Source organism: Triticum aestivum, chromosome 1D (genome assembly GCF_018294505.1).
Source record: "Triticum aestivum cultivar Chinese Spring chromosome 1D, IWGSC CS RefSeq v2.1, whole genome shotgun sequence".
Lineage (NCBI taxonomy): Eukaryota > Viridiplantae > Streptophyta > Magnoliopsida > Poales > Poaceae > Triticum > Triticum aestivum.
Window position 1 is genome coordinate 299,946,644 of NC_057796.1, and position 23,565 is coordinate 299,970,208.

At 50.4% G+C, this 23,565-nt stretch overlaps 1 protein-coding gene across 1 annotated transcript in view; it reads left to right on the forward strand.

Annotated features, from left to right (window-relative positions):
* Positions 1–23,565, forward strand: part of LOC123159040 (uncharacterized) — a 104,067-nt gene that overhangs the window by 65,212 nt on the left and 15,290 nt on the right. The window contains exons 4-6 of the mRNA XM_044576846.1: positions 8,703–8,922; positions 9,579–9,830; positions 9,919–10,365. Coding sequence (XP_044432781.1) covers positions 8,703–8,922; positions 9,579–9,830; positions 9,919–10,365 — 919 coding nt within the window. The remainder of the gene's footprint in view (positions 1–8,702; positions 8,923–9,578; positions 9,831–9,918; positions 10,366–23,565) is intronic.

The following is a 23,565-nucleotide window of genomic DNA, read 5'->3' on the forward strand; positions in this document are numbered from 1 at the left end:
GGCAATCAAGGCAATCAAGGTCAAGGCAACAATCAGCTTCACTTTGCCACTCTCAACCAGTTTCTCGCAAATCAGCCCAAGTCTTTCAGCTACTGTGCCGAGGCCACGGATGCCGATGATTGGCTCGTGGACATCAACAAGCATTTTGAATGTAGCAATGTCAGGCCTGAGGACTATGTCAAGTTTGCTTCTTTCCAGCTCAAGGACCAAGCTGCTGATTGGTATCAACAATACAAAGATTCCAGAGGAGGTCGTGTGATCACTTGGACTGACTTCTGTCGGGACTTCAAAGCGCACCACATTCCACAAAGTGTTGTTGAGAGCAAGCGTGAGGAGTTCCGCAATCTCAAGCAAGGCAACATGTCTGTGTATCAATACAACATCCAGTTTCAGAAACTTGCTCGCTTCGCTAAACAAGACGTTCCTGATGAGAGAAGCATGATTTATCACTTCAGAGGTGGCCTTAAAGAGGATCTGCAGTTAGCTCTCGCTCTTGTTGAGCCTACTCAGTTTGATCAATTCTACAATATGGCACTGAAGCAAGAGGCTGCTCAGCTCAAGTGTGAGGCTTCTAAGAAAAGAGTCAGAGACGCAGTCCAGTCTTCTTCTTCCTCACTTGTGACAGCTAAGCAACAGAAGTTCTGGTTGCCTCCTCCCCCTCCATTTCGTCAGCCTTACCAGCAGAAGAACAAAGGTGGCCATGGTTCTTCCAACTCTTCCAACTCTGGCTATCAGAACAAGTCTCAGAATCAAGCTCCAAAGTCCAATGCTCCTTATCACCGTCCACTCTCAGAGGTGACTTGCAACAAATGTCAGCAGAAAGGTCACTATGCTAACAAGTGCTTCAACCAAAGGCGCCTTCCTCCTCCTCCTCCTGTCAGATCTTCCAGCAATGCAGTGGTCAAGCATAATCCAAAATCTGCAAAGGTGAACATGATGAATGCAGCTCAAGCGGAGGAATCTACTGATGTGATAATGGGTAATCTTCCTGTTAATGATATTCCTGCAAAAGTTCTTTTTGATACTGGTGCATCGCTTTGTTTCATGTCAAGACCATTTTTTGCCAAGCATGAATTCACTTGTTCTCATCTGAGTAAACCCATGGATGTCGTTTCTCAGGGTAAACGTTTGAGTTCTAGTATGATGGTTCCGGATGTTTCCATCAAGATGGGCGACTATGAATTTCAGTCTTCTCCAATTGTTCTTGGTGATTCAGATATTGATCTAATTCTCGGGATGGACTGGCTTTCTAAGTACAAGGCTCAACTTGATTGTGCTGCCAGGGAAATTCAATTGACACACTCTTCTAAGGATGTGATTATTTTTGCCGCTCATGATGAAACCATTCGGTTTTTCTCTCTCAATGAGAAGGGCGAATTGAATGCCATCTCTCAAATTCCAGTCGTTTGTGAGTATCAAGATGTCTTTCCAGAAGAGCTTCCGGGTATGCCTCCTCACCGGCCAGTTGAGTTTGTTATCGAACTAGAGCCTGGCACGGAACCTGTTTGCAAGCGTCCATACAAGCTTGGACCCAACGAGCTGAAGGAATTGAAGAAACAGCTCGATGAACAAGAGCGCCTGGGTTTGATCAGACCGAGTTCTTCTCCATGGGGTTGTGGTGTTCTTTTTGTCAAGAAGAAGGATGGCACGAACCGACTTTGTGTCGACTACCGTCCATTGAACAAGAAGACAATCAAGAACAAGTATCCACTTCCCAACATCAATGAGCTATTTGAGCAACTCAAAGGTGCTAAAGTATTCTCGAAGCTTGACCTTCGTATGGGTTATCATCAGATTCGCATTCGTGAAGAAGATATTCCCAAGACAGCATTCAGAACAAGCTTTGGTTCTTATGAATATATTGCCGTGTCTTTCGGCCTTGTCAATGCTCCTCCAGTGTTCTCTCGGATGATGAATTTCATCTTCAACCCCTATACCAATGAATTCGTCCTGGTGTATCTCGATGATATCTTGGTCTTCTCCAAGAATAAGCAGGATCATGCCAAACATTTGCGATTGGTGCTCGACAAGCTCAGAGAGTATCAATTCTATGCGAAGTTCTCCAAATGTGAGTTTTGGCTCGATGAAGTTCTTTTCCTTGGTCACATCATCTCTGCCAAGGGCATCGCTGTTAACCCCGAGAAGGTGTCCACAATTCTGAATTGGGAACCTCCTCAGAATGTCAAGCAGCTCCGCAGTTTTCTTGGTCTTGCAAGCTATTGCCGTAGATTCGTTGAGAATTTCTCCAAGATTGCAAAGCCTCTTTCCAACCTCCTTCAGAAGCATGTGAAGTATGTCTGGTCTCCTGAGTGTGACGTTGCTTTCAACACTCTCAAAGAGAAACTAGTCACAGCTCCTGTCTTGACTCCTCCTGATGAATCCAAGCCGTATGAAGTTTTCTGTGATGCTTCTCTCCAAGGTCTCGGTGCTGTGTTAATGCAAGAGAAGAAAGTTGTGGCCTATACCTCTTGTCAGTTGAAGCCCAACGAGAAGAACTACCCCACTCACGATCTTGAGTTGGCGGCAGTTGTCCATGCATTAATAACGTGGAGACATCTCTTGTTGGGGAGACAAGTGGACATTTTCACCGATCACAAGAGTCTCAAGTACATCTTCACTCAGCCCAACCTCAACCTCAGACAGACTCGATGGGTCGAAATGATTCAAGAGTACAATCTGAGTATTGAATATACTCCAGGCAAGGCTAATGTCATTGCAGATGCTTTAAGCAGGAAGGCTTATTGCAACAGCTTAATTCTCAATCCATTCCAACCGGATCTTTGTGAAGCTTTCCGCAAGCTGAATCTCCAAGTTGTTCCTCAAGGCTTTCTTGCCAACCTCATAGTCTCTCCTACTTTGGAAGATCAAATTCGTGAGGCACAACTCCTTGATGCCATGGTGAAGAAGGTGAAACGTGGTATCGACAAGGGTCTTTCCAAATACAAGTGCTATCGCATTGATGACAGAGACACTTTATTCTTCGAGGACCGGATTGTGGTTCCTAAAGGTGATCTAAGGAAAGTCATTATGAACGAGGCGCACAATTCTCTCCTTTCCATTCATCCTGGAAGTACGAAGATGTATCATGACCTCAAGCAATCGTATTGGTGGACTCGAATGAAGCGAGAAATTGCTCAATTCGTGAATGAATGTGATGTCTGCCGAAGAGTGAAAGCAGAACGCCAACGACCAGCTGGTCTCCTCCAACCTCTTGCTATCCCAGAATGGAAGTTTGATCATATCGAAATGGACTTCGTGACGGGTTTTCCAAAGGCCAAGCGCGGAAATGATGCTATCTTCGTTGTCATTGACAAGCTTTCTAAAGTGGCTCATTTCCTTCCAATCAAAGAATCCATCACAGCAGCTCAGCTGGCAGAGCTATACACCTCCAGAATTGTCTCCTTGCACGGCATTCCCCAATTGATTTCTTCTGATCGTGGAAGCATCTTCACCTCTAAGTTCTGGGACTCCTTCCAGAAGGCCATGGGCACAAACATTCGCTTCAGCACAGCTTTCCATCCTCAAACTAGTGGCCAAGTCGAGCGAGTCAACCAAATTCTTGAAGATATGCTCAGGGTTTGTGTCATTTCCTTTGGCATGAAATGGGAAGATTGTCTTCCATACGCTGAATTCTCCTACAACAACAGCTTCCAAGCGAGTTCGGGCAAGGCCCCATTCGAGATTCTCTATGGCAGAAAGTGCCGTACTCCTCTCAATTGGTCAGAGGCTGGTGAACGCCAACTTCTTGGCAATGACTTAATCACTGAAGCTGAAGAAATGTGTAAAGTCATCCGTGATAATCTCAAAGCCGCGCAATCGCGCCAAAAGAGTTACTATGATAGTAAGCATCGTGATTTGGCTTTCGAGATCGGAGACCATGTCTACCTCCGCGTCTCTCCAATGAAAGGCACTCGTCACTTCGGTATCAAAGGGAAGCTTGCCCCTAGATATGTGGGTCCTTTCAAGATCATTGGCAAAAGAGGCGACCTCGCCTATCAACTTGAGCTTCCTTACAACTTCGCGAACGTGCACGATGTGTTCCACGTGTCACAGCTCCGCAAGTGCTTCAAGACGCCTGAGCGCACTATCAACTTCGAAGAGATTGACCTCCAAGAAGATTTGTCTTATCATGAGCACCCCGTTGCTATTCTTGAAGAAACTGAGCGCAAGACTCGCAACAAGTCAATCAAATTCCTGAAAGTGAAGTGGTCGCACCATTCCGACCGGGAAGCCACCTAGGAACGCGAGGACCATCTCCGTTCCGAATATCCGGAGTTCTTTCAGTCCTAGATCTCGGGACGAGATCCTCTTGTAGTGGTGGAGTGTTGTAACACCCCGGATGTAACTTTCCATATTGTAACTCCGACTCTTGCCATTTTCGGCTATGTGCTATGTTATTTCCTCCGTGGTCGGGTTTTGTCTTTCGTTTTGCATTTTGTCATGCCATGCATTTTCATATCATGTCATCATGTGCATTGCATTTGCATACGTGTTCGTCTCATGCATCCGAGCATTTTCCCCGTTGTCCGTTTTCCAATCCGGCGCTCCTATCTCCTCCGGTGCACCCCTCTTGTTTCCTTTCGTGTGCGGGTGTCAAACTTTCTCGGAATGGACCGAGGCTTGTCAAGTGGCCTTAATATACCACCCGGAGACTACCGGTCAAGTTTCGTTCCATTTGGAGGTCGTTTGGTACTCCAACGCTTGCCATCATATCTTCTGGTCCTTTTTGGCTTATAGTCAGTAAGGGACTTTTGTCATGTGCTTTTAGTAGAACACTGCCATGCCTTGTTTTGCTATGTTAAGTTCCTGTAGCATGTTGATTTTGTGCTCTGAACATTGCTACCTGATGCTGTTTTCTGCCATGTCCAGTTTTTCACTAAGTCTGTGATCCTGTTATCTTTTGCACTTTTGCCATGCTTGTTTGAGCTTGTTATGTTGTGAACTAGCCGTAGCTCAGTGTTCACATTTTGTCAAGAATCTCCTGTAGCTTACTGCCATGTGCTTTGTTGCTATGTTGGAGTGCTGTAGCACTGTTGCTTGTTGCATTTTAAGTGCTATCATGCTGTTAACCGCAGATTCGTGTCATTCTTGTTTTGCTTGCCATTTGCAAACCGTGCATCCGATTCCGGTGATCTTTATATCGATTTCGATCGAAATCATCTCATCTTTCCAGTGGCATGCTTGGTTTGCCAAGTTACTGCCATGTTCATCATTTTCCAGAAGGCCACGGGCACAAACATTCGCTTCAGCACAGCTTTCCATCCTCAAACTAGTGGCCAAGTCGAGCGAGTCAACCAAATTCTTGAAGATATGCTCAGGGTTTGTGTCATTTCCTTTGGCATGAAATGGGAAGATTGTCTTCCATATGCTGAATTCTCCTATTCCGACCGGGAAGCCACCTAGGAACGCGAGGACCATCTCCGTTCCGAATATCCGGAGTTCTTTCAGTCCTAGATCTCGGGACGAGATCCTCTTGTAGTGGTGGAGTGTTGTAACACCCCGGATGTAACTTTCCATATTGTAACTCCGACTCTTGCCATTTTCGGCTATGTGCTATGTTATTTCCTCCGTGGTCGGGTTTTGTCTTTCGTTTTGCATTTTGTCATGCCATGCATTTTCATATCATGTCATCATGTGCATTGCATTTGCATACGTGTTCGTCTCATGCATCCGAGCATTTTCCCCGTTGTCCGTTTTCCAATCCGGCGCTCCTATCTCCTCCGGTGCACCCCTCTTGTTTCCTTTCGTGTGCGGGTGTCAAACTTTCTCGAAATGGACCGAGGCTTGTCAAGTGGCCTTAATATACCACCCGGAGACTACCGGTCAAGTTTCGTTCCATTTGGAGGTCGTTTGGTACTCCAACGCTTGCCATCATATCTTCTGGTCCTTTTTGGCTTATAGTCAGTAAGGGACTTTTGGCATGTGCTTTTAGTAGAACACTGCCATGCCTTGTTTTGCTATGTTAAGTTCTTGTAGCATGTTGATTTTGTGCTCTGAACATTGCTACCTGATGCTGTTTTCTGCCATGTCCAGTTTTTCACTAAGTCTGTGATCCTGTTATCTTTTGCACTTTTGCCATGCTTGTTTGAGCTTGTTATGTTGTGAACTAGCCGTAGCTCAGTGTTCACCTTTTGTCAAGAATCTCCTGTAGCTTACTGCCATGTGCTTTGTTTCTATGTTGGAGTGCTGTAGCACTGTTGCTTGTTGCATTTTAAGTGCTATCATGCTGTTAACCGCAGATTCGTGTCATTCTTGTTTTGCTTGCCATTTGCAAACCGTGCATCCGATTCCGGTGATCTTTATATCGATTTCGATCGAAATCATCTCATCTTTCCAGTGGAATGCTTGGTTTGCCAAGTTACTGCCATGTTCATCATTTTCCTTCCGGAGCACGCATATGCATCGCATATCATATCTTGCATATCATACATGTTTTTGCATCATGTTGCTTGTGCTTTTCTCGTGATTGATTGTGGTTACGTTTGTTTGTGTTCTTGTCTTGGGTAGAGCCGGGAGATGAGTTCGTAAACGAGGAACCTGTCGAGTACGCTTACGAGGATCAAGCTTTCGACAACTCTGAGAACCTTGCAGGCAAGATGACCACCCCTCGAAATCACTTATATCTTTGCTTTGCTAGTTGTTCGCTCTATTGCCATGCTCCGCTACCTATCACTTGCTATATCATGTCTCCCATTTGGCCATGTCAGCCCCTAACCATCCTTTCCTAGCAAACCGTTGTTTGGCTAAGTTACCGCTTTTGCTCAGCCCCTCTTATAGCGTTGCTAGTTGCAGGTGAAGTTGAAGTTTTGTTCCATGTTGGAACATGGATATGTTGGGATATCACAATATCTCTTATTTAATTAATGCATCTATATATATTTGGTAAAGGGTGGAAGGCTCGGCCTTATGCCTGGTGTTTTGTTCCACTCTTGCCGCCCTAGTTACTGATATACCGGGATTATGTTCCTTGAGTTTGCGTTCCTTACACGGTCGGGTGATTTATGGGACCCCCTTGACAGTTCGCCTTGAATAAAACTCCTCCAGCAAGGCCCAACTTTGGTTTTCGCGAGCCCGAGGGTCATCTTTATTTTAACCCCCCGCCCCCGGGCCAGTGCTCCTTCGAGTGTTGGTCCGAACCGAGCAGCCTGCGGGGCCACCTCGGGGAAACTCGAGGTCTGGTTTTACTCGTAGCTTGACTTATCCGGTGTGCCCTGAGAACGAGATATGTGCAGCTCCTATCGGGATTTGTCGGCACATTCGGGCGGCTTTGCTGGTCTTGTTTTACCATTGTCGAGATGTCTTGTAAACCGGGATTCCGAGACTGATCGGGTCTTTCCGGGAGAAGGTTTATCCTTCGTTGACCGTGAGAGCTTATGATGGGCTAAGTTGGGACACCCCTGCAGGGTATTATCTTTCGAAAGGCGTGCCCGCGGTTATGAGGCAGATGGGAATTTGTTAATGTCCGGTTGTAGAGAACTTGTCACTTGACCCCAATTAAAATACATCAACTGCGTGTGTAGCCGTGATGGTCTCTTCTCGGCGGAGTCCGGGAAGTGAACACGGTCTGAGTTATGTATGACGTAAGTAGGAGTTCAGGATCACTTCTTGGTCATTGCTAGATGACGACCGTTCCGTTGCTTCTCTTCTCGCTCTCATTTGCGCAAGTTAGCCACCATATATGCTTTTGCCGCTGCAGCTCCACCTTACTGCACCTTCCTTTCCTATAAGCTTAAATAGTCTTGATCTCGCGGGTGTGAGATTGCTGAGTCCCCGTGACTCACAGATTCTGCCAAAACAGTTGTAGGTGCCGACGATGCCAGTGCAGATGATGGGGTCAATCTCAAGTGGGAGTTCGACGAGGAACGTGGTCGTTACTATGTGTCTTTTCCTGATGATCAGTAGTGGAGCCTAGTTGGGACGATCGGGGATCTAGCATTTGGGGTTGTCTTATTTTCATCTGGATTTTGACCGTAGTCGGTCTATATGATTGTATTTTGGATGATGTATGAATTATATTTATGTATTGTGTGAAGTGGCGATTGTAAGCCAACTCTTTATCCCATTCTTGTTCATTACATGGGATTGTGTGAAGATGACCCTTCTTGCGACAAAACCACTATGCAGTTATGCCTCTAAGTCGTGCCTCGACACGTGGGAGATATAGCCGCATCGTGGGTGTTACAGCAGGAGCCCTAGGGGGCCGGCGGCCAGCCCCTTGGGGCGTGCCCTGGCTGCCCTAGGCTACCTCCTCCCCCTCCCACCTATATATATCTGGGGAGGGGGCGCCACACACAAACACAACATTGTCTTAGCCGTGGGCGGCGCCCCCGTCCACCATTTACTCCCTCGGTCATATTTTCGTAGTGCTTAGGCGAAGCCCTGTGAAGATCGCATCACCATCACTGTCACCACTCCGTCGTGCTGCCAGAACTCATCTACTACCTCGCCGTCTTGCTGGATCAAGAAGGCGGAGTACGTCACCGAGCTGAACGTCTGCAGAACGCAGAGGTGCCATGCGTTCGATACTTGATCGGTTGGAGCGCGAAGAAGTTCAACTACATCAACCGCGTTGTTAAACACTTCCGCTTACGGTCTACGAGGGTACGTACACACACTCTTCCATCTCGTTGCTATGCATCTCCATGGATAGATCTTGCGTGTGCATAGAATTTTTTATATTTCCATGCAACGTTTCCCAACAGTGTCCGCCTCGACGCTGCCCTCTGGCTCGACGGCCCCTGCGGCCTCCCCCGCCTGCCCGGCGTCCGCGCCGGCCTCCGCCGCCCCATCGCTGCTGTCGCCCGGTGGGTCGGCCACGATTGCGGACTCGGCTCCCGCAGCGCCGCCCTCCGCCGCACCTCCGTCGCGGCCTCGACACCTTCTGGCGCATCCTCACCGGTGGCTGCGGGCTCACCACATGCGGTTGGTCCGGTCACTCGCGCCTGTATGGGAGTCTTTTGCCCGAGCTCGCGGTATGCTTCGGATTCATACGCCCACACGGCATCCACCTCTACGTCGTCGCCTTTGCCGTCCTCCGTTCGCATCGCTCTTCGCGACCCACTCTGGATGGCTGCGATGCAAGAGGAGTTTGATGCCTTGCAGCGCAATCGGATGTGGCAGCTTGTTCCCCGTCCCCGGCACGCAAACGTGATTGCCGGGAAGTGGGTCTTCAAACACAAGCTCCATCCCGATGGTACCCTTGACAGCTATAAAGCATGTTGGGTTGTTCGTGGCTTCCGGCAACGTGCTGGCTCGACTTCACCGACACCATCGCTCCGGTGGTTAAGCCCGGGACGATCCGCACGGTTCTACACCTTGCGGTCTCTCTTGCCTGGCCTGTGCACTAGATGGACGTCTCCAACGCCTTCCTTCACGACCACCACGAGGAGCAGGTCTTTTGTCAGCAGCCCACGGGGTTCGTTGATCCGGCACATCCCGACCACGTGTGTCTATTCTTGCGGTCCTTGTATGGACTCAAGCAGACCCCTCGCGCTTGGTACCAGCGCATCGCGACATTTCTGCACTAGCTTGGACTTCGCTCTACCCGCTCGGATGCATCATTGTTTGTCTACCACCAGGGCTCCGACACTGCATACCTGCTCCTCTACGTAGATGACATCATCCTGACGACATGTACGGCTGGCCTCCTCAGTCAGATCACTGATCATCTTCGCGCTGAGTTTGCCATCAAGGACTTTGGTCCTTTGCACTACTTCCTTGGTGTTGGGGTGGTGCGTCATCCTGATGGCTTCTTCCTTCACCAGCGGAAGTACGCTCATGAGCCTCTCGACTGTGCTGGCATGCTTAATTGCAAGCCCGCCGCCACGCCTGTTGATACGAAGGCCAAGCTCTCTGCCACGGATGGTTCTCCTGCTTCGAAATGCTTCCTTTTACTGGTCTATCGTTGGGGCTCTTCAGTACCTCGCCCTCTCTCGACCGGAGCTCCAGTACGCAGTTCAGCAGGTGTGTCTTCACATGCATGCTCCTCGGGATGTTCATTGGGCCGCTGTCAAGCGGATTCTCCGCTATATCTGTGGCACTATGGATCTCGGCATCATGTTGCACGCCTCCACCGACACCGTCCTCACCGCATACTCCGATGCTGACTGGGTCGGCTGCCCCGACACCCGTCGCTCCAGTTCGGGCTACTGTGTTTTCCTTGGACCATCGCTTATCTCGTGGTCGTCCAAGCGGCAGCCTACGGTCTCCCATTCCAGCACTGAGGCTGAGTATCGCGCTGTGGCGAACGTCGTCACTGAGTGCTCGTGGCTTCGTCAGCTGCTCCAGGAGCTTTCATGTCCTGTCGACAGGGCAACGGTGGTCTACCGCGACAACGTCTCGGCTGTCTACCTCTCCGCCAACTCGGTTCATCATCGTCGTACCAAGCATATTGAGTTAGATATTCATTTTGTTCGGGATCAGGTGGCTCTTGGCCATATTCGTGTTCTACACGTTCCTACTTCCCAACAATTTGCAGATATTATGACCAAGGGCTTGCCTACGGCGTCATTCGAGGAGTTCTGGTCCAGTCTTTGCGTCAGCAATGGCGCCGCTTTGACTGGGGGGGGGGGTTGAGTATATGTGTTATGTGCATATTGTGTATTGGGCCCACCTCCTAGTTCCTTGTATAGTCGAGGTTGTGGTCCATCATTGTACATCATATATACATGCAATTGCACCTGATCAGTACATCATACAATTCCATCATCATACATAGTGCTTCCTTAGCAAGCCGATGTGCAGCCGAATTAGAATGGCGGCCAGCAAACCAGAACTGGAATCTCGGGTGACTTGTGTCAGAACGCACGAGTATTTCTCTTATTTTAGATGGTCCAACCAACTTGCATGGTGAGGGATGTTATGGCCTTCCCATTGAGGATGTTGTTTCTGGGCATATTTCTCCACCAATGGAAGAGAGAGTGCAACGCCCCCCTAGTTGCCTTGTCAATCACATGGAGGCCGAGCCAATGTTTGACGACGTTCCAAATTCTAGCATTGTAGCGACATCTAATACTATTTATGAAAGCATAGTTTGATGAATCCAAATGGACTGAGCTATCCAACCACCTACTCCCTCCGTTCGGAATTACTTGTTGCAGAAATGGACGCATTTAGACATATTTTAGTTCTAGATACATCCATTTTCGAGACAAGTAATTTCGAACGGAGGGAGTATATCCAACGTCTCACGCTAGTCCAATGATGTATCCACCACATCATAAACAATTTGGAAACATATTAATTGTATTAATCATAATTTGAAAATGGCATTAATTGTATTAAACACAATTAATTTTGTAATCAAGATTAATTCTTAAAACTAATATTGTTGTTAAACTGGACGTGCGTGCATGTACACGATTACTAGTTTGAAGAAAAGCTAGACTCCACTTTCTTGCACTGTTGACAAAGCAGACATAGTCCACAGTTTTGCCACCCCCTCCCAGCAAGCCTATGGACCATCCAAATCCGATTACGGGTTGCAAGCCATGCAAAGAATTTCATGTTCGGCGGAGTCTAGACGCCCAGATGTGGCGGTGAAAGGTGGTGCACGTAGATCCAATGAATTGCGCGTTGTAAACCGAGGCCAACGAATAATGCCCACTCGTTGAGCGCTTCTAATCCATCTCATCCTGACATCCACACGAAGGTGGGTGTGGCTAATGTGCTCCCGACTTGTTACAAATTGCCTAGGTGTAATGACACTGTCCATGGTAAGAATCATATTGAGCTTTATCTTGTGAATCCAAGCGTCCTCCACTAAGGACTCCTTAACTTTCTAATTTTTCATGAGGAGGCCAAGTAAACGAGGTGGGCAATGTCCTTCGGTTTTTTGCCAGTGAGCCAAGAAAAATCTTAAAAAAGAGGGCAATGACACCATTGCCAATTGATATGATGGTAGAGGCATAGAAGAGGACGAGGTCCACCTTGTCGCATGGGGTTTTCCCAAACCTACCCATAGCTTTTATTTTTCCAAAACCGTGTACTAATACCAAAGCCAACGTAACCGCAAGGTCCGAGCAAACATGTTGAGGTCGAGCAGAATATCAGGTGGTGAACTTGGAACGATAAATCAAGGACGCCAATAACTGCCACACGTGTGGTGTATCGGGTGGTTGTGCCGCACGCCTCGTGTGGAATGGAGAAGAACCCGCCCGCACGACCGCGTCCGGGCACGCGCAGCCACAGCCCGCACGTCCGGTGTGTGGCAAAACCGCCCACACGTCCGGGCCAAACGACCGCGCTACCCACACGACCCAGCACGCCAGCCATCCCGGGCTCCTTTCGATCCCCAGCCCGCCATGCCGCCATTGTCTCCCACCGCTTGATCCCCTACCTCCATCGCCTTCCTTCTCTGGTTGCCATGGCAACCAGAGCAGATCCCTAGCGCCTTCCCACCGCTAACCACCCACCCCCTCCCACCCCAACCCTGCCCTCCCAAGACAACGAGCTAAAATAGGTGGATCTATGATCTCCTTCTGTTTCTCGGCCTTCTTCTGTCTAGAAATCTGAAATTGCAAATTTGCCCACGAAGATGGCGACTGGATCCACGCTATCAGGGAAAACACCCCACGAATTTGTGTGTCTTTGCATTTTCCCACCAACATACGCCAGATCTGCCATATACTATGCTAGTGTCGGATGTGGGGTTCCGGCAAACCCTTAAGGTTCGAACACTGGGGTGCGCGCGAAGTCTTTCCCTCCTACCGATCTATTCCCTAGCTCGCTAAGATCTTGCGGACGAACTCGACGAACTCACAACGCAAAGAGACACGGGATTTATACTGGTTCGGGCCACCGTTGTGGTGTAATACCCTACTCCAGTGTGGTGGTGGTGGATTGCCTCTTGGGCTGATGAAGAACAGTACAAGGGAAAGAACAGCCTCCTGAGGTTGAGGTGTTCTTGTGCTTGGTGTCTTGGCGGGTGAGAGCTAGGTGAACTGCTCGATGCCCCTACCGTGGTGGCTAGCTCTACTTATATAGGCCCTGGTCCTCTTCCCAAATATTGAGCGGGAAGGGAGCCAACAACGGCGAGCAAATTTGAAGGGGGACAGCTAGTACAAGCTATCCTGACAAAAGTGGTCTTCGCCTGCGAAAGGTTCTGGTGGTGACGCCGTCTTGGGCTCCATGATGACCTCCGTCTTACCGTCCTCCTGGTCTTGGTCTCGTTGCACCGATATAGCAACCTTTGCCTGATGCCTCGGTACTCCTTGCCTGCGTTGGCCTCCTTAGCACCAAAGAGGAAACAAGGACGCTGTGCGCGCTGGCGCCCGCCTGGTGTCGATCGTCATGGCTCACGTCACGAGAGCCTCGCGAGGTTCGCCCTGCCTTGATATCTCTGCTCCTCGCGAGCCTGCCTGACTAGGCCACTCCTGAGGAGGTCTTGCATCGTCCGCCTCGCAAGGCTTGGCCCCTCGCGAGGGTCTTGGATGCCTTGTTGATGAAGATGGGCCGTACGGCCTGCTGACTTAGCCACGCCGCGGGTCGCAGGCAGGCAAGTCTGGGGACCCCCGTTCCCAGAACGCCGACAGTAGCCCCCGGGCACAAGCTGCGCTCGGGCTTGGCTTCGCGGCGAAGCCCAGGGGTCAAGTACGGAGCAATGCGGGCCCCAAAAGCCTGCGGCCTCGGTTGACGCGTGGCGGTTGATTGAAAGTGGGCGTCTCCGCTTCCCCACGCTGCCTCGGCAACTGCACGAATTGACAAGTCCCTGCGACATGCAAGGAAAATCATCATTACCTGCAATTGTGGGAGGCGCCGGTTGGCCTTCCCCTGCTATAAATGGGGAGGGGGGGCCCGTCGCCCATCTCTTCCTTGCTTGCTTGCTTCTTCTTCCTCGCTCCATTGCTTGCAGTGCCACCAATGGCGCCTATCAGAAGGTTTTCTATCAAAGAGAAGGGAAAGGTTCCCCGGGATGACCCGGGGCCACTTCCGCCGAAGAAGAGGTCGGTCCACCGTCGTGATGAAGCGGCGATGCAGCTGGCGACAAGGGCTTGGTGCGAGCGGCCTCCTCCGGGGTATCCGCTACCCTTGTACGCCCGAGCCGAGGGCTCGGGAGGACGGAGCGACGAGCAGCGCCGCCCATGCCGCGTCCGGGGTCGCCGCGCCTCAGCGACGCGCGCCGTTGCCCCCGGAATCCATGCCACGGACTCCTCGCGCGAGCTGGTGCTGTGGGCGCTGATGCCTCCAAACTCCTGGATCCGCTTCCCATGGTTCTTCTCTGACGTGATGCCGCCGAGGGGGCCTCTCGAGCTCTGGTTGCAGCACGCCGACTGCAGCGCCCCGGCGACCGGAGCAGAGATTGAAGCGGTCCCCGCCGGCAAGATCTTCATGACTCGTGGCTAGGGCGAGATCGCGCGGGTCTGCCGCGCGAGGGGTGCCCTCACGATCCACTTCGAGTTCGATGGCGTCTCCATGCTCTTCTTCAAGGTCTTTGATGCTGAGGGCCGCCACCTAGAGTGCTGCTCCGGAGAGGAGCGTCAAGCTGACGCGCGCTCCGCTCGCGGCCACCCCAGCAGAGCAGCCCTTGGGAGTCCAGCAGCTCTCCTGAGCTCTATGAGACTCCGGAGACGAGCGACGACAGCTACGTGCCCCCAAGCTCTCGCCGCGCTCGGAGCAGAGCCGCAGCGTCCGGCCGTCGCCGCCGCTGATCTGGATGGGGTTGGCGCCGGCCTCCCGTGGCCCACTGTTGATGATGGCGTCTGCCACAGGAGGGTGTAGATAGGATCCCCCTTAGTTTTAGCTTTTGTTCCCTGCGAAGAATCATGAGTTACCCCGTGGGGGCATGTAAGGGTCTGTAATGTCTTTTGTGCCTATCTTCCCTGTTATGAGAATTTGGTGAACGCATGTCCCGTTAAGGCTCGGTCCCCCCTTTCTTTCCTCGTGATAGCTTATCTCTCTACGCTGATAGGTCCCGGTCCCCAGGCAGGCTACAGCCGTCACTGGTATGCCAGGTCGCGTGCTGTGGTCAAGGCCAGGAGGTGTGCGGCCCGAGGTCCAGTAAGAGCCCCAGAGGCGCGATGCTCAGGAGGTCCCCCTTAGCGCTCAAGCAGCCATGGTAAGGTGAGAAAGGGAGTCGATGTGGCTGCAACGGGGTTGCGGCAAGGCGTGAGTGACCATTAGGCCCAAACATTTAGCCGATCTGAGGGCGGGACTTATCTTGTTGATTTCATGGCGACTCCTAACGTTGCTCCAGGGCTACGCGCCTACTTGTGCGTCATAGCTAGGCCGGCCCATACGAGTTTCTCTCCCCCCATGCTCTCCTTAGTGCTCTACGTCCTCAGGTCCCGGCCCTCGAGCGAGCTCACCCGTCGCTGGTATGCCAGGTCGCGATGCCGTGGTCAAGGCCAGGGGTGAGGGCTGGAGAGCCAGTAAGAACTCCTGAGTCACGATGCTCAGCAGCCCCCCTTTTAACGTGCAAGCGAATTGCACGAGAGAAAAAGAGACTCGCGGTGCCGCCTGCTATCCTTCCCCTGGGATCCCTGTGAACAGGCACAAGCAGAAACATGGTTTGCCGTTACAGCTGTCAGCCTACCACTGGTTGCTCTAGATGAAGTGAAGGCACTGAGGGCCTGGTGAGGTGACGTGTGCGGGGCGTGCCACGAGCCAGAGCTCGGCCGCTCAGATTTGTCAACATGGCAGGGACGGACCCATGCACCAGCGCCGTGCCCGTGAGGAGGCCCCGTGGGAGGCGATGATCGAGCAGGCGATAGCCGTAGGCAGGTTAAGCATGGAAAGCAGATCAACTTAGGTAAATGCAGGAAGATACATGCCACTGGGTCCGGCCCGAGCGGCTTGGGGATGATGCAGCCCGAGGGGCGCCCCCAGCAAGGTAAGATAAAGACATAAGCAAAAGGGATACATGCCGCTGGGATGGACCCATGCGGCCTGGGAATAATGCAGCCCGAGGGGCGCTCCCAGCTAAACGAGCTTGGAAGATGTCACCTGGTTCTGTAGACGAAGTAGAGTTGGTGCAGCTGAAGGCGTACGTCGAAGAAATGACTCCTCATGAGCCACCAGAGCCCTGAGCCTCGGAAGGCTTTGGGGGCTTGGGAGGTTCCCTGAAGACCGTCTCCATTTCCTCCAGGACGGCGTGGTACCTGGCCTCCTGAGCCGCCAGGACTCGCCGGATGTTGCGCTGATAGGTTGACGCCACGCTCTGCAAGCCGAAGGGCATGCGAACATAGCTGTGTGGCGGGCCCTCGCAGCAGCCCACACGCGAAGGCCAGAAGCACTCCTGAGATGCGGCCTTGTTGAGCCCGGGGACGTCGATGCAGACACGCAGCCCAGCATCCTTGCCAGGATGGGGAGCTGCGCCTCGTGAGCGGCTGTCGCTGTGCATGGCTCTTGCGTCTTGCAGTTCCTGAGTGGTCTTGTGTCACGACCGGTTTTTCAATAAAATAATTATTGAGAGACCAATCCCTTTTACGGACCAGCGAGGAAGAATTCCTTCTCACTGGTAGACAATATCTTGGTCACAGAAGGAAAATACAAGGAGTACTAAATATAATACAAGGTTGAGCAGAGACTGCCCAACAATTTATTACATGCGCGCCGCTAAAACAAAAACGGCGGATGGGGTGGCAACTACTAACTCACGATAATAACGGTGGTGGAAATATCACCGCGAAGCGAGTGATATGATTCCAGAAGACTACAGCTCTTCGAGCGTCGGAGTGAGGCTCGAGAAGACTTACTGCAGGTGGCGGAAGCTTATACAAAATAAGTGACCAATATCCGGGATCGCGCAGGACTGACTGGGATGCCTCTAGGCATCGGACGCGCTATCAAACTCTTCATCCAAGAGATCGCCTTCGTCAACATCTGGCCAAATCAACAAGCCAGGTGAGTACTATGAAAGTACTCGCAAGACAGTTCGGACATAAGATATAACAAATGTAAACATGAAGCATATGAACAAGTTAACTGGTGCGATTAGACATAACGGTAATAAATACTGGGTGCCAAGCGAGGGTCTGAATGACGCCTCGAGCGGAAACTGCAGAATAGTAATACTGGTGCCAAACGAGTGTCTGAAAGACTCCTCGAGCGGAAAATGCGGAATATTAATGCGGGTGCCAAACGAGTGTCTGAAAGACTCCTCGAGCGGAAAATGCGGAACAATAATGCCACAGTCGGGCGTCGGGGCGACACCACATAAAGGGCTTATAACAGAAAATAATAGACAGTGCATGCCGCAGTCGGACGTCTGAGCGACATCACATAAAGGGCTTATATTTAAAGTAAGAAACAAGTACACGCCACAGTCGGACGTCTGCGCGACGTCACATAAAGGGCTTATATCACAACTCATTAATACAATAGTTTGGGAACATAAATTATCACAGGCATGAGACAAATATAAAGTTAGTCCATCCACAGGAATAACAATAAATCTGGATTTACCACTTGAGCTTGTTCACCGGGGCAAGTTTTGTCACACAGATAGATATGGATATAATTCTTACACTGCTTGATCATGGGTACGATGATTTGGAAAGAATTGACTCTGCAGAGTTTGTACTTAACCACAGCCAACGGATTTCAGTAGTCACGGGGACTAGTTCCGTCTACGGTGTTTTGGAAGAAACACGTCTAACCAGTACACACCCAATTCAACCATCCGAAGCCAGGGATCACCCTCGGCAACTTTCAAGAAAAACCTTGAGACGGGGAGGCTACAACCTCGCGTAGCATGGGATCAAATTTCTATACGCGCGCTTTAAGGGGGTGCCCCCCTCTCGGTCCCAACCGGAAACACCCATGCCCCCTGACCGAATGACTGGCTTTAATCCTGGGCCAAGGTACCATCATCCCGGCCTCTCTGTTTGGTGTGTACACGGAAAGAGGTTACCAACTTACTAAACCGCATCCTGGCAATGAGACATGTGGTAGCACGGAAAGGGGAAAGAACGGTAACGCGGCTCCAACCACGTTAACGTCGGAGAAAGTCGGATGTCGCAAGGCTGGCATGCTACAACAGTACCACCTTGCTGCCATTCATGTCACCACATGATTTGGCCATCTCTCATCAGAGATCATCGCAACTTTGGAACATGCGGAAAAAGATCGATAACGTGGCTCCAACCACGTTAACGTCGAAGAGAGTCGGATGACGCAAGGCTGGTATGCTACAACAGTACCACCTTGCTGCCCTTCATGTCACCACATGATTAGGCCACCTCTCATCAGAGGTCATCGCAACTTTGGAACAACCGGGTCGTTGCCTTACAAGCAACGAGGTATTTACCGACACTCATATGCCACGCACAAACTCTCACGTGAACATGTAAAACATCTGTCATATCAAATGTTCAAAACATGCTTGCCTGGTTCGGAGAAGTCGGAGTCTAGCTCGGCGAAGTTCGCGGCTCCGTCACCTCTCCCGGAACCTACGGCAATCACGAAACGGGTACTAACGTGAAAACCAACACATGCACAGAAACTTTTCCAAATATTTTTCAAATAAATCCCATAAAAAACTAGACAAAATTTGAAGATTGTCAGAAAAAGAATCACTCAAAAATACCTTTTTATTAAAAAGTTATAAAGGTTTCTGTCCAGGGACTTATCTGTAATGAAACAGAAAAGTTCCAGGGTTTTAACTGAGAAAACAGAAAACGCTTCGGCTGGGAATGCGCAAGCGCAAAGGAGAAACGTATTTTGCCCGAAGGCGCCAACAGAAAACGGTTCGCGAATAAAAGAACAGAGGCTGACATGCGGGGTCCACATGTCAGGTTTGAAAAGCTCGCCGGCGCCCGAAGACTGCGGTGGACGCCGGCGTCGAACCACGGCGAGTTAGGAGAAACGGAGGGTACCAAGAGCTTCAGCGTCTTCTTCCGCGTCGGTGGGTGGTGGACTCGTCCAACGGGGAGCACCACGTCGACGGCGACACTATCTCCGGCGGACGGCGGCTCGGGTGAGGATGGGGAACTCCGGTGGAGGGCTGCAAGCTTCAAATTGAAGTGCGGGTCAGAAAGAGGGATGCAAGGTGAAGCTACTGGCAAGAGAATGGAGGCGGAGGAGCACACACGGGGGCGAATCGGGCTGGATCCCGTGGCGGGTCGCGGCGGCCGGAGTCGAGGAAGGAGACCTCCTCGGGGCTCTTCCAGTGGCTCGGCGTGCTCTAGGGGGAGTGCAGTGCTGGTGGGTGCTCGAGTTGAAGCTCGGGGCCTCTATTTATAGGCAGATCGACGGGGTGGCCGTGAACGGAGAATCTCCGGCGAGCGATTACGGCGGAGCAGTGGATTGGCAGGGGGTTTGAGCGGCCGGGCAGCATCAGTGGAGGTTACTGGACTCGTTTTGCAGCTAAACGGGGTCGGTCTTGGCGTAATGGCGTCGGTCCACGGTGAGGTGACCGCACGGGCTCAACGGCGGCAGAGAGCGCGCTCCGCGCCCTGCGGTTCACGACGAGAGCGGCAGCGCGTTCGGGGGAGTGGAAGGCCACGCGGCGAGCTCCGGTGGTTTGGGCGGCGCTGGGTGGCGTCGTCGGCGCCGTGTCTCCTGCTGGCGTCCGCAAAGCCGCCGCCGGCGTCGGTCACGGGGCGGCGCACCTTCTGCTGCTCGTCGCCGACGCCCGCAAGGCGCCAGGCGTTCGTGCGGTGCAGGAACAAGGGGCGGGGACGAGGAGCAAGGCGACGCGGTGGCACTGGCGAGATCGACGTCCTCCTCTGAAGAAAACGACAGCAGCCACTGACTGAATCTCTGAACTTTCTGAACTTTGACAAAGACAGTGCACTGCAGGTGTTCGACAGAAGGTTTTGGCTATGAGATAAATTTTTCTGGAGCTGTAACTTGGTGAGATGACCACTCAATGCACCCAGAGGCTGCCTGATTTTACTTGGAATTTTTGGAGAAGGTTTGGAATGAATTTCACCAAATTTGGCAAATCTGGTCCAAACTTGCAGCAAGTGTAGTTTGAAAATTTTGAACTGAAGACCAGTGGATCTTCATGGTTCTAGGTTGAGGGTACAAAGGACTAGGGAGGAGAGTTGGTTTGGGGGCAAAAATCAAAACAGAAAATGGAGTTCCTTTGTAAATCTCCAAGAGTAGGAGAGAAGACAGAAATTTGTTTGAATAGAATTTAAATGGAAAATAACCACATGGGGAGGTTCAACTTGCTGGATTTGATGCAGATCATGATCCAAAGGTGAGGGAAGGGTTAGGAGAGAGGATTTGCACTAAGGCCATGGCAAGAAGGAATTGTTGAAAGTGGCAAAGGACTTTCCAAAAGCCATAGTGCAAATTTCAAAAGATTTTTCAAAAGTTATTTTCCCAAATGAAAACATTTGTCTTGAGTCCAAATGAAAAGCAAGAACCTCCAAGACCAAAGACAGATCTTGGGTGAATCCAAATAAAACTTTTGTCCATAAAGAAAAATATATGAGAGGGAGAGTTCTCTTGAAGAAAAATCTAAATCACTCCCCTCAAGTCAAATAAAATCTTTTTGAAAAATCCAAATAAAAACTTGGGTGTCACAACACCTACCCCCTTAGGAAAAATCTCGTCCTCGAGATTTCTGCTGATCCTCAAATAGATGTGGATACTCTGCTCGAAGGAAATCTTCCCTTTCCCATGTAGCTTCATCCTCAGTGTGGTTGCTCCACTGAACCTTGAAAAATTTGTCGTTTTCTGACGGGTCCTCCGTTCAGACTCTTCTAAAATCTTTACTGGCCTTTCTCTGTAGGTGAGATCTGGTTGCATATCAATGTCCTCATGAGGTACATGTTTTTCTGGGTTGCTCACACATTTTCTTAACTGTGAGACGTGGAACACGTCATGGACGTCTGACAGCTCCTTGGGGAGGTCTAATTGGTAGGCCACCGTGCCTCTTCGTGCCTTTACACAAAATGGTCCAATAAACCTTGGGGCTAGCTTCCCCTTAATTTTGAACCATTGCAGACCCCTCATAGGAGATACTCGGAGGTATATGGAATCACCGGGTTCAAAGCTGACCTCACGGTGCTTCTGATCATAGTAGCTCTTTTGTCGGCTCTGTGCTGTCTTGAGTCTGTCCCTGATTTGTTTAACTTTCTCCTCGGCCTCTTTAAGCATGTCTGGGCCGAAGATACGGCTGTCACCTGTTTCTGACCAATTCAGAGGGGTACGACATCTTCGTCCGTACAACGCTTCAAAGGGTGCCATTTGCAAGCTGGCTTGGTAACTGTTGTTGTAAGCAAATTCGGCATACGGCAAACTCTCTTCCCAACTGGATCCATAGGTGAGCACACAGGCTCTTAGCATATCCTCTAGGATTTGGTTTACACGTTCTGTTTGTCCATCGGTCTGAGGGTGGTATGCTGTACTGAAAGCCAGTTGCGTGCCCAGAGCTTGTTGTAGGTGATCCCAAAATTTGGAGACGAATTGGGTGCCTCGGTCTGATATTATAGTCTTTGGGACTCCGTGCAAGCAAACTATACGGGAGAGATAAAGTTTTGCCAGTCTTTGTGTGGAGTAGGTAGTCTTCACGGGAATGAAATGAGCAACCTTGGTTAGTCGGTCTGTGATGACCCATATGGCGTCATTTCCGCGTTGTGATCGGGGTAATCCGACAATGAAGTCCATTCCGATTTCGTCCCATTTCCACTCCGGTATCCTGTTAGGCTGGAGTAGCCCTGCTGGCTTTTGGTGCTCGGCCTTGATGCGCTGACATGAATCGCAACAAGCGATGAATGTGGCTATATCTCTTTTCATACCGTGCCACCAAAATCTTTCCTGGATGTCCTTGTACATTTTGGTTCCTCCAGGATGGATCGAGTATGGGGCGGTGTGGCTTTCCGTCAAGATCTGTTGCTTGAGTTCCTCAATGTTGGGTACGCAAAGCCTGTCCCGGTACCATAATGTTCCTTCACTGTCCGTGACGAATTCTGAAGTCTTACTAAGGTTCATTTTCTTCTTTATGCCTTCGATACTGGGATGTCCTTGTTGAGCCTTCTTGATTTGTTCCACTAGGGTGGGTTGTATCTCCAGGTTCGATACGGTGCCCTCAGAGACTAACATCAGGTTGAGCCGAGTGAACTCTCGCTGAAACTCAGGCCTCAAATTTTGCTGACCGTCACTGTCCGGGCTGGGGTTTCGACTAAGGGCATCGGCCACTACATTTGCTTTCCCTGGGTGGTAGTGAATACCGACGTCATAGTCCTTGACCAGTTCCAACCAGCGTCGTTGGCGTAAATTCAGCTCTGGCTGTGTGAAAATATATTTGAGGCTCTTATGGTCCGTATATATTTCACAGCGATTTCCCAACAGGAAGTGCCTCCACTCCTTGAGTGCATGTATAACTGCTGCTAGCTCCAAGTCATGTGTTGGGTAATTTTCCTCATGTTTTCGCAGCTGCCTGGAGGCATATGCGACAACTTTGCCATCCTGCATTAGCACACATCCGAGACCTTTTCGGGACGCGTCACAATACACTTCAAAGCTCTTGTGTATGTCTGGCACAGTTAAGACCGGTGCGGTTGTCAGCTTCTTCTTGAGTTCTTGGAAGCTCTGCTCGCATGCTTCCGTCCATACAAATTTCTTGTCCTTCTTGAGTAACTGTGTTATAGGTTTTGCCACAGTGGAGAACCCTTCAATAAATCTTCTGTAATATCCGGCCATTCCTAGGAAACTCCGCACATCTGTAACATTCGCGGGTGGCTTCCAGTCCAGTATGGCCTTGACTTTTTCTGGGTCTACGGCCACGCCTTCTTGGTTCAGTATATGGCCTAAGAAACCAACTTGTCTTAGCCAAAATTCGCACTTGCTAAATTTGGCGTACAACTGATGTTTCCTCAATTCTCCCAAAACAATTCTGAGGTGCTCAGCATGCTCTTCTGGTGTCCTCGAGTAAACCAGAATATCGTCAATGAATACCACCACAAATTTGTCCATGAATTTCATGAATACTTTGTTCATGAGGTGGACGAAATATGCGGGGGCGTTCGTTAGTCCAAAAGGCATCACTGTAAACTCGTATAACCCATATCTGGAAGTGAAAGCTGTCTTGGGAATATCTTCCGTCCGTACCTTCAATTGGTGATATCCCGATCTCAAATCAATTTTTGAGAATACCTTGGCCTGTGCGAGCTGGTCAAACAAATCATTTATTCGTGGCATCGGATATTTGTTTTTGATGGTGACCATATTGAGGGCTCGATAGTCTATGCACAGCCTCAGTGTCCCATCCTTCTTTTTGGCGAACAACACAGGTGAACCCCAAGGTGAGGAGCTGGCTCGAATAAATCCTTTGTCCAACAATTCCTTTATCTGCTTCTTCAACTCCACCAATTCTGAGGGTGCCATTCTATATGGCTTTTTATAGATGGGGGCGGTGCCAGGTGCTAGTTCAATGCTGAATTCTATCTCTCGGTCTGGTGGCATGCCTGGTAGTTCTTCCGGGAACACATCAGGGAACTCGCATACCACTGGGACTTTTCTCAGTTCTGCAATGTCCATTTTGTTCAGTTTTGGTTTCTGAGGTCGTGGCCTTTCTTGAGCGGAAACTCTTATAGTCTTGCCGTGATGGTGAGTGAGAATCACTGTCCGATTGAAACAGTCGATGAATCCTTTGTTGGTGGTCAACCAGTC